The 11,848-nt window shown below is 31.0% G+C and overlaps 1 protein-coding gene across 1 annotated transcript; it reads right to left on the bottom strand.

Annotated features, from left to right (window-relative positions):
• Positions 1–1,932: 1,932 nt before the first annotated feature.
• DFR (dihydroflavonol 4-reductase) lies at positions 1,933–8,104 on the bottom strand. Its single transcript, XM_028203817.2, has 6 exons — positions 7,659–8,104; positions 7,363–7,532; positions 4,569–4,763; positions 3,556–3,715; positions 3,262–3,454; positions 1,933–2,288 (listed from the first exon to the last, which is right to left on the bottom strand). The coding sequence occupies exons 1-6, from the start codon at positions 7,798–7,800 to the stop codon at positions 2,105–2,107; spliced, it is 1,044 nt and encodes a 347-aa protein (XP_028059618.2). The 5' UTR covers positions 7,801–8,104; the 3' UTR covers positions 1,933–2,104.
• Positions 8,105–11,848: the final 3,744 nt, after the last annotated feature.

Raw genomic sequence — 11,848 nt, 5'->3', positions numbered from 1 at the left:
TTGTTCGGGAACTTCTCGAACAAATAAGTATTGTTTGGGAATATAGGTCCAAACATGAAAATTTCTTAACATTGAACGACCAAAATTGTTAACGCTTGTAGAAATTTTCATTTTTTCAAGTTTAGGAATACAGGCTCGAACATTACTTATTTGTTCGGGAACTTCTCGAACAAATAAGTATTGTTTGGGAATGTAGGTCCGAACATGAAAATTTCTTAACACATTAAATGGTCAAAATTTTTAACACTTGCAGAAGTGATCGGAAGTAGTCTAAATCCATTATCAGTTTCAAAAGTTATTCCTTCATCGAGTAGCTTTGATAATATTACTGTGCAGTTCTCTATTAAACTTACAATTTTATAATATCTACTAACAAAACCAACCGAACCAATTATTATAAATTTTTTTCTAAAGAAATTATTACGAGAAAACTAAAAAATTATGTATATATATATATGGAGAGAGAGAGCATACCAACTGTGACAATGGTGGATGAGGCAGCAGAGACAGTAATCACATTGATTCTTCTTTTTCTTGATGGGTTTTGTTAGGATTTTTTGAAAGATGGATTTTTTTGGGGTGAGGAGATGTGGGGGGTGTGCATTCAATATGTGAAATATTTATTTGAGGGGAAAAAAGTAATTTTGAGGGTTTCAAAATTTATAATTAGGGACCCAAAGAAATTAGGAGTCCAAAATAATAGAGTGCTAATAGCACCACTCTTTAAGAAATCTTTCTTAATACTTTAGAATAATCAATTTATTTATTATTAAAAAACTTATTTTAATTAATTTTTTTGTGATAACTTAACAAGCAATCTGACACGGAATTACAAAATAAAAAACATATGTAAGTAGCTCTGGCGGGTCATCGGAGCTGCAACAAACATCACTTCAATTCAAGCACTTGCGAACATCATTTTAATGGTAACAATTCACTTATGTCTTCAAAAAAATTAAAATTAAAATTATTTTTTTTAAAATTTTTTTTGAAGACATATTGTTATGATTATCAAATTAATTTAGAATCATTTGTGTATTGTTAGGCAGAAAATAAAGGGGAGTAAAAATTTAGTATAATAATGATATCAATGATGTAATATCATTAACAAAAATAAAACTACATGATATGGAGACTCAACCCCATTTTTCAGATACAATTACCTTGCCGTATATACATGAGAGGGTAAATAACAATAAATTATTAGATGGTGTTACCAATTACATTGGATATCCCCATTGTATTAAAGTTTTTTTTCAATAAAAGGGGTAATTTTTCTCTACAAAAGTGTTGTATTAAAGTTTTTTTTTTTTTTTTTTTTTTTTTTCAATAAAAGGGATTATTTTTCTCCACAAAAGTATTCGCAAAAGACAAGTGAAAAGTATCTCAAGATTTTGCGACGAGAGTTTTGCTTTGAAACAATAAGTTTAAAAATACAAGTTATTTTGTTTCACATAGAATACAAGTTATTTTAAAAATACAAGTTATTCGCAAAAGACAAGTGAAAAATACAAGTTTTTCAAGTTATTTTGGTTGGTTAATTAGTCACATTTTATTCATGAAATGACTTGAATTGGTATTAATCTAGTCGGAAATATTATTCTATTAGATCAAATGTATTTATTTGATCTAATAAGTCCCTCCTGTCAAAATTGAGAAATTTTATGGATTGGATATTTAATATTATTTTATGAAAAATATTTGGTAGCTCGAATTTGAGTTTGCCTAAATTATTGCCGGTTGACAGTCCGAATGATTCCCCAAACGATCGGGGCAACACTTGTCTACCGCTGTTATCTTGTTGCTGGATGACTGACCGGACGACCGGCAAACTAAAACTCCGGTCATTCGAAGAAACTCAAATTCGAGCTATATAGCATTTATTTATCATTCTTGTCTACTATTTAAGCAAAATACAGTCACACATTTTACTAAGAGAATACCAAACCTCATTGTTATCGATATATTATTAAAAGGCAAGGCACCAATACACCGAAACAATCACCACCCCACCATACAAAAACATAAAAAACAGAGAATTGAAAGTTGGCAAACAGAGACTTCGAAGAGCTTTTCTTTTCTTTTCTTGGTTACTCTTTTATATTTAAACCTTGTTGCCATTGACAGGGTTTTCTGCAAAAGAGTGAGGAAGCAAACCCTTCTCTCTGCAAGTATCAATGGCTCCTCTGAACATGTCCTCCAAGCTATACTTGAATTCAAACCCCATTCCTATCAACTTCTTCGATGAGAACGACACAACTGGCAAGTCCTTATCTATCCCCTTAAACCTGTCACAAGCCACACCGTTTAAATTGCATTAACTACTCAGTTTTTGGTGTTTGGTTAGAAGGGAAAAAAAAAATAGAAAATGTTCCTGAAAATTAGAAAATGTCCCTGAAAGCTAGAAAAATGCATGGAGAAATGTAATTCATAATCAGTTTCTTACTTGGACATAATCATGAAAGAATTAATGAAGATAAATTATATCTTAGCTTGTACCTAGTGAGATGTAACGGTGAAAGAAACAGAAGATATATAGGAATCCTAAAAAATACGAGGCTACAATATTTTTGGATGATCAAAACTTAGAAAGGAAAAGAGAACCTTATTAGTAATCTAATACGCAAAATATTCTGATTCAAATCTTTGCATTATTGAAGAATCTTACCCTTTGTTAACAATTTTATCATTGTAAATTTATTATTACCCACTTGAGTTTACCTTTACCATGGAAGGTGTAGGTAGTAGATTTGTTATCAAATTGGAAAAGTAATTTCAAATAATGAAGAATCACTCTTCTATTTTAATCAGTAGAATTAAGGTGATTCGAAATCAAATTTTTATTCTTTTTAACATTTATGTCATCCAATTTTTTTTTTTGGGTTTAAATTTTGAGTTAAAGAAGGGGCAAGTGGGTAAGGATTCGAATCCTCTGTCTCACTCTCTTTATTCCTTTTGTTGTAAGTTTCTTCTCTCTCATAATATCAGAGTCAAAGAAATAGATCTAATGATAAAAAGGATGTTTGGAATAGGGAGACATGAGAGTGGGACAGAGAATCCTTAGCCAATGGGCAACTGGATCCTCTGTCTCACTTTGCATAACCTTTGTCCCAAGTTTCTTCTCTTTTACAAGATTAGAGTCGGAGAAATGGATCCAATAATAAAGAGGATGTTTGGGATAGGGAGACAGGAGGGAGTGGGACAAAGAATCCTCATCCGGCGTGTAAGGGGTAGAGAAAGAAGAGAGATAGAGAGGCTCACTCAGTGGGGACATTGTACTCGGGCCATTTCTCTCTCATCAGTTTGGCCAAATCATGGATGGTAGCATCATGGGAGGAGCAAATGTATCTGCCCTCAGCCTGAGGACGCTCATACAAGAATATATGAGATTCACAGAGATCATCAAGGTGCACAAACTGCCCTTGCTTTATGATCGAGTAGTGTCCTTCATTCCCTGCACCCAACAAAAAAATTATGATACAAAAACAATCATATTATCATGATCAGTTTATGGACACAAAAATGGTGATTGTGGAGGGAGAAGTGTATACATACTAGTGATGGGGGAGAGAGCAGTGATTAGGCTTGGTGGGAATGTTGGCATTATGAAAGGTCCTACAACTAATGTAGGGATGATACTAATGAAATCAATGTTGTTCTCTTTTGCTGCTTCCCATGCTGCTTTCTCTGCCAATGTTTTTGAAACAAAATACATCTGCAGAGACAGTGTAGAGAGACCATCAGAACCATCTCATATGACTATTGTTATTAAGAAATAGCACACAGAATTCTCTGTTCCAAATCTGGCCCTTTCTTTGAATTATTTAGGTCCTGTTTTCTAAAAACACAAAACAATCTTATCATTAAAATTTTATTACATCTACATGCGGCTAAATATGATTCATTGCTCAAAATTTAATGGTAATGGGATCATTTTGTGCATGTCCAATCATGCTTCGCTGTATGTGCATTTATTAAGAGTTTTAATAAGATTGTTTGTGTTTCCCGATTAACTCTTATGATCTTTGTAAAAGGCCACAAAAAAAATTCTCCATGTTTAAAGGTACAAAATAAAACTTCTAATAGACTGAAACTGTGTTTAAATCATATATTTGGATAGAAATTTGAAAGAAAAAAAGGAAAAAGAAAAAAGAAAAAATGTGGGTGAAATGTATACCCAAATTTATAATTTAAATACAGCCTAAATAAGATATTTCTGGCTTGACCAAGCAAGAAAACAACTTCCTTAATTAAAGACCTAATAAAATAAAATCTTCGCTATTGAAAGGTCCCCAATAATAATACATAAATATTATTTTAATTAACATTTTATAAAATAAGATCATCCCTTTAAATTTTTGACTAGGGCCATGTCTTAAGCTATTTCTCTATCATCAAACAGATTAGTTAGAACATGAGAGCAGGGAAAATCGGAACAAAAGATTTGGTCTCAAGAACAGGGTACTTAATACAATTTTTTGAATGAAGACCTAATATATTTATCAGAAACATAATAATACTAGTAAAGAAGTAGAGATGGAAAATATATAGTAAGTAATAATACTAACCCAGCCAGTCATCTTCTTCTTATTGATGAAATCCAAGTCACTCCAATTGTTCTCGTCGAAAACGGGTTGTTGGTGTTCCTGGACATTAACAGTTCCAGCAGAGGATGTGAACACCAGCCTCTTCACTGTCTTAGCTTTGGTGCATGACCTTATGATGCTCAACACACCGTTGATTGTCGGCTTGATTACCTCATTCTGCACATTTTCACAAAAATGAAAACCACAGAGACTCAAGTTTTTAGGTTAATTTCTCGGTTGAAATCACATAAACTGCTAGATGATGATTCAAGCAAGGGAATGGTAGGTCAAGTCCAGTGGCAGTGTGTTAATTTCTCTGTTGAAATGTTTTCAAATATTCAAAGTTGTTTTTAGCAGTATTCTCCATTATTCCGGACATAATCTCCATCCCGTTTTTAATAGATCTTAGGTCCGAGTCCTTGTTTCGCCTGATATGTGAGACTAGCACGTGGTTGCACTTATATGAGGTTTTACCTCGAGCCTCACCAAAGGTGGGTCAAAGTGTTCCTCGCTATTGAGAAAAAGAAAAATGTTTGGTGATCACAATATTCGCGGCTTAAATGGCTTGAATTGATTAAAACGATGTCGTTTTGTGTTGTTTTGTGTCCAAAACGACGTCGTTTTGATAAATTCGAGCTATTCGAGCCTGGAAAATTCGGACCCTCTATCATTGCTGTGAGAAAAATTAGTAGGATAGGTACATCATACTTGGCTCGAGTCCATATTGAATAGATTAAACGGCTAATTATATGAGCATCCCTCATTTATGACTGAATATCACTTTAAGGCTTGGTTTGAAAAGTGGGTTGGTTTTTTAGTTTTTTGACTTTTTTAATTATTTTAGTCTGGGTTAAAAAATTTGGTTTGAGAAGGATTTTTTTGACTTTTTAACTTTTTTGGATTTTTTTGTGAGAGAAGACTGTAATGATTATGGGTTGGATGTGATGTTTTGTTTTTTGTGGCTAAAATAGCATATTTTGTCTTTTGTTGCTAAAATAGCCAAAAAAAATCCAAAACCTAAGTTGCCAGACAGAGGCTAACTCTCCTTTCAATTTTGAAATTGTACATTTAAACTCATCTATTGTGAAAATGAATAAAAACAAAATTGTACATTCAAACTCATTTATTATAAAAAAAAAATGAATAAATACCTATAGTGAAGAGATTGGAGTCTACACGTACAATATTAAAAGGGTAATGCTAGGGATACCAAATTTTCTACCAAACAAATGACCAAATGTCTCACATGGGTGTGGGGTCCGCAATTTTGTGGGCCTCACACCCATGTGAGATATTTGGTCATTTGTTTGGTAAAAAATTTGGGACCTCAAGCATTTTCCATATCAGCAATGCTAGGTATCATGAAAAGTCTTTCATGAAAATGATCATGAAAGACTTGTGACTTTTAGATTACATTTAGAATAAAGCACCACACACTAATTAAGGTAATCTAAGGGTCACAAATTTTTCATGAAAAAAATTTCATGATACCTAACATTTCTCTTTCCATATTAAAATTGAAGGATAAACTAATGACATTTAGTGCTAATTAATGAAGGATAAACTAATGAGATTGGAGTCTAAACGTACAATATTAAATTTGAAGGATAAACTAATGACATTTAGTGCTAATTAAAGAGATATTCTTGTAATTAATGTTAGATTTTGAATCAGTAACGTGCAAGTTGTTATAACCCACTAAACACTATTCTCTTTCAATTTTTTTTTTTTTTTTTTTTTTTTTTTCCACTCAAAATATCAAGACTGGAATTTTCTTGATTTTGTAAATAAAAAAGTAGAGGAACTAATTTGAGGTAAAATATTTTCCTTGGATTCCTTAACCCCATTTTTAGAATTACAAGGACAGTTCTCTTCATGAATGAGAACTATTTATTGATTTATTATTAAGTCAATCAAGACTATTATTCAATATTTCCTTATAAATTGACTTGGCTAGCCTACCAAAGATTTTTTAACCATTTTTGTTTTTGTTGTCTTCTGTTTCCCAAGTAGTTGCCACCTTTCTTTTGGCCTATTATTTATTCTAAGGGGGGACCCTATTATCAAGGAAATTCTTAAAACAGTTTTTGTGAATAAACAAAGATTTTGCAATGAACCTTTAAAAGAGCTAATAGGAGGATCACCCCTGTTTTTCATCACCCAAAACAAAAACAGGGTGATACTGGATTTTGATTTCTTCAATTTCTTTTAAAAGAATCATATTTAATGCACTATATTTAAAATTCAAGTAATGCTGTGTTTGGTTGAGGGATTTGGGAAGGGATTTGGAAATGAAAATGGAAAAGGTAGGTGAAATGTAAATAAAAATGCCTATATTTCACCTACTTTCACACACCTTTTCCCTTTTCCTTTTCAAATCCCCTATCCAAACACAGCATAAAACTATCTCATTTTTCAGTGTGCAATTCTAATGTTTTTTTACTTTAATTTTAATTCAAACAATTATATACTTTACGGACAGGTATACAAGACTCCCCTTAAAATACAATTTACAACTATAGACTACATCAACTGACAATGAACTCCTCATTATTGTAATGAAGCCACTCTTTTGTGTTTTGTTTTGTTTTTTGTTAATCAATTAAAGAAAAAAATTCTGTATACCTCTATGATCAAATTATGTTATCCAAAACAAATTTGAGTAAAAGGTGAGTGCATATTTTCAATTTTGCAATTGAATTCATACATGGGTTATGTGAAATTTGTGTTGTAAATTGCACAAATATTGAATGTTTTTTTTTTTTTTTTTATTTACCTCAGGGTCCTTAGACTCAAAATCCATAGGTGTGGCAACATGAAACACTCCAGAGCAACCCTCAATGGCCTCATCAAAGCTCCCTTCTTCATTCAAATCCGCCTTCCACAGTGTCAAGTTCGTGTCAGCTTTCGGCAAGTCTAACAAGTGCTTCACCTTCTTTAAATTCGCTGCACCGCCACATCGCCACCGCGGTTCAATTTTCAAAATAACATATCAATACCATTCTAAAAAAAAAAACTTAAATTTTTTTTCTTGTGTTCAAATTAATGAAAGAAATAACCGGGTTTGAATACCTGGATCGCGAACGGTTGCACGAACAATATAGCCGCGTTCGAGCAGCCTCATGACGAGCCACGAGCCGATGAATCCAGCGGCTCCGGTGACACACACGGTGCCCGGTGCGGAGGCTGTGGCAGAAGCAACAGAGTCTTTCATGATGGGATTAAAATGTGAAAAAATTGGGAGTAAAAAAATTTTAAGAGAGGACAAGTAAAACACAAGTGGTAGGATTGGTATTAGTGAAGATTTTGATATGGTTGCGATTGGGATTATATTGAGGGAATTTGCAAATTATAGTTGTGTATATATAAAATAAAGTGTAAAGAAAGGGCGCTCTGTATCAGTCATTTTGACGTTGTTGTGGCTAGGAAAGCACGTGCTCCACTTACCATTCCACTTAAACTAAACCCCAAAACCAGACTCGATGGAAGAATACTAGGAGCTGCCCACCTCTACTTATACTTCTACGTCCACTTTCACCACATTATGATGTGATTTCTGGGCCCCACATATGAGCTTTATCCATGTGGACCCTTCTCTATATATTTTATTTCCAAAAAATTATTGATGAGTATTGAGATATCACGTAATTATATCTCAGGATAATTCTAAATTTTTATGTCTCTTCATATTTTTCAATCTCTTAACGCAAAATAGTAAATCTTATTTCCTCCACTAACGACAATACATGTGAAGTGTCACGTGATATTGCTCCTGGACTAATCAATAATTTCTCTTTATTTTGTGCTTCTCTTGATCTACAAGTACGATTACGTGATATTCTATGATAGTATGATTGGTGAAAAAAGTGAAATATTAATTATTTATATTAGGTGGTTGAAGAATATTAATAAATATAATACATAGTGATAAATGAAAGAACATATCCATGTGATACTCCAAAACTATTATATAATTTTTCTCCACATTGATCATCTTAATAGTTTATTTCGTAAATTTAGTAATAAACATGATTGGTGTAAAAAAATCAGTTCCATTGAATCACAGATTATATATATATATATATATATGATTAAAATGAATGATAACTGTGAATTCAAATTTAAATCGTCTATTTTCTAAAATGAGAAAAATAGATTATATTTTTTTTTCTTTTTAAATTTATAATAACTATGAATTTGAACTTAAATAGTTTATTTTATAAAATAAAATATTATTTATTTATTTATTTATTGATATTTAATGAAATTATTATTATTTTTTGTATAAATAATTTTTATTGTGAAATTTAGAAGATAAAAAGTGTAGATCATATTAAAAAAACAAATGAACCATAAGAAGGAAAGAAAATAAAAAAATCCTATATATAAGGTGATTGTTCAGTATCTTCGGATATGAACACGTAGTGCTCCATAAAATTTTGATTGATAGAGATGAGTAGAGACCCATAATTTATGTTGGGGATAGAAAAATAACATAAAGTTAAAGTAATTGATAATTGACTTGAAATATAATCACGTGATATTTCGAAATTATTAAATAATTTTTCATATATATATATATATATATATATATGCGTGCGCCCCCGTTTGAAAAGCATTTTGGTCACGAATAACGCTACTTTTGGAGAATTTATATAAATAACCTTCCAAAAAATGATGTGATGTAGACATTATTAAAATTTGGTATTTGGATGGATTTTTGATGAGGATTGAAATATCATGTGACTATATCTCAAGATAAGTATAAATTTTTATGTCTCTTCATATTCTTTAATCACCTAACGCAAAATAGTAAATTTTATTTTCTCTACTAACTACAATACATGTAAAGTGTCACGTGATATTGCTCATGGATTAATCAATAACTTCTCTTTATTTTGTGCTCTTCTTGATCTACAAGTACGATTACATAATATTCTATGATAACATGATTAGTGAAAAAAGTGAAATATTAATTATTTATATTAGGTGATTGAAAAATATTAATAAATATAATACATAGTGATAAGTGAAAGAATATATTCACATGATACTCCAAAACTATTATATAATTTTTCTCCACATTGATCATCTTAATAGTTTATTTCGTAAATTAGTAATAAAGATGATTGGTGTAAAAAAATCTGTTCCATTGAATCACAGATTATATATATATATATATATATATGATTAAAAATGAATGATGTCTGTGAATTCAAATTTAAATCGTCTATTTTCTAAAATAAGAAAAGCAGATTATATTTGCTTTTCTTTTTAAATTTATAATAACTATGAATTTGAACTTAAATAGTTTATTTTATAAAATAAAATATTATTTATTTATTGATATTTAATGAAATTATTATTTTTTTTGTATAAATAATTTTTGTTGTGAAATTTAGAAGATAAACAGTGCAGATCATTTTAAAAAACAAATGAACCATAAGAAGGAAAGAAAATAAAAAAACCTTATATATAAGGTGATTGTTCAGTATCTTCGAGTATGGACACGTAGTGTTTCATAAGATTTTGATTGATAGAGAGGACTAGGGACCCATGATTTATGTTGGGGATAGAAAAAGGCAGTGGTTTTGGTCCAGTCCGAACCAGTCCAAGATCGGACTGGACCGTGCTGTTGGGCCCGTGGGGGCCCATCACGGGTCCCGTTTTGATAATCCGAATTGTTCAATGTGTAGAACTCGTCGAGTACTATATGCCTGTAAAAAATCACATTGATCGGATATCGATAGTTATGTGAACAAAACAGTTTTTTATCAACCGTTAATTGTTTCACCGTCCATTTTTTTTATACAAAAATGATTTGATCACATAGTTATTGATATCCGATCAACGTGATTTTTTATAGGCATGTAGTACTCGACGAGTTCTATACATTGACAGTTCAGATTATCAAAACGAGTCCAAAAAATGGGCCCCATGGGCCGAACTGGACGGGTCCAGTCTTGATCTCAACTTGAGACAAGCTGTACCTATAGAAAAATAACATGGAGTTAAGTAATTGATAATTGACTTGAAATATAATCACGTAATATTTTGAAATTATTAAATAATTTCAAAAAAAAATATATATATATATATATACACGCGCGCGCCCCGTTTGAAAAGCATTTTGGTCACGGACAACGCTACTTTTGGAGAATTTATATAAATAGCCGTCCAAAAGATGATGTGATGTAGACATTATTAAAATTTGATACTCCCTCCGTCCCAAAATAATGGTCCCTTTTGGGGAATTCAATTTTTTTTGGTAGTACAATTATTGCATTTGAAAAAAGTTGATTTTCCAAAATTATCCTTTTGATAGTACATTTTTTGAGAATATCAATGCATAATTGTACTTTTTATGTTGTTTATTAATTTAAAAGAAGGGTAAAATAGGAAATTTATATTATTTTTGTACTTAATTTTTGAAGAATGACTAATATTTTGGGACAATGAAAAATAGAATAAGGGACTAATATTTTGAGACGGAGGGAGTATTTGGATGGATTTTTGTTTCAAAGTGGTACATCCACAGCTAACCCATATCAGTTTCTTTTTTTATTTTTATTTGAGTTATATAAAAAACAATAAAACTATGAACACAGAGGTCATACACAAAAAAATATAAAAAAATAAAATAATATGTGGTCTAAATTGAATTCTTTGGCCCACACTAAAATGAATTTAAAATACACATTGTTTTTTTTTTATAGTATTTTTCTGTACATGAATTTTGAGTTCATAATATTGTTCTACCAATAAATATATACAAAATATTGTATAAAAGTTGTCAACTTATTAGTTTAAAATAAATAATTGTGGTAGATGATTTTGTATAAAAAATCCCCACTTTTCTGGTCACAATCATGTGGTAGATGAATTAGTGCAAAAATTCCTCATTCTTTTGGTCATTGATGGAGTAATAGAACAACCCCTGAATGACCGTCTGGTGACTGGCAAAGCTATGGCACCTTTCCAACAAACCACAAATACAATAGCCATTTGTTGGATAGAACAAGCAATCATCAACATTTGTTGAAGCTAATGGAGTCTTACTTACATTAAGGTCATGTTTGTTTAGGCGGATTGAATTAGCATTTCTATGACTAATAGTCTTAGGATTACGAATCTGTTGGATTATGTAGCATATCTTAACTAATATTCAAGTTTAAAATAATTAATTCGTACTTAAATTGTTTAACCAAACATCGGATTAATAATTTTATTTGACTATTAGTCTAATTCCAAACTCATGTCCA

Source organism: Camellia sinensis, chromosome 4 (genome assembly GCF_055761805.1).
Source record: "Camellia sinensis isolate YWXY chromosome 4, ASM5576180v1, whole genome shotgun sequence".
NCBI lineage: Eukaryota > Viridiplantae > Streptophyta > Magnoliopsida > Ericales > Theaceae > Camellia > Camellia sinensis.
This window is presented reverse-complemented; position numbering and strand designations above follow the sequence as displayed.

Coding starts and splice junctions, on each gene's coding strand:
- DFR (XM_028203817.2), bottom strand. CDS start 7,800: ATGAAAGACTCTGTTGCTTCTGCCACAGCCTCCGCACCGGGCACCGTG. Junction 4,764..7,362: donor TTGAGTCTAAGGACCCTGAG/GTAAATAAAAAA, acceptor GAAAATGTGCAG/AATGAGGTAATCAAGCCGAC. Junction 3,455..3,555: donor TGCTCTCTCCCCCATCACTA/GTATGTATACAC, acceptor TGTTGGGTGCAG/GGAATGAAGGACACTACTCG.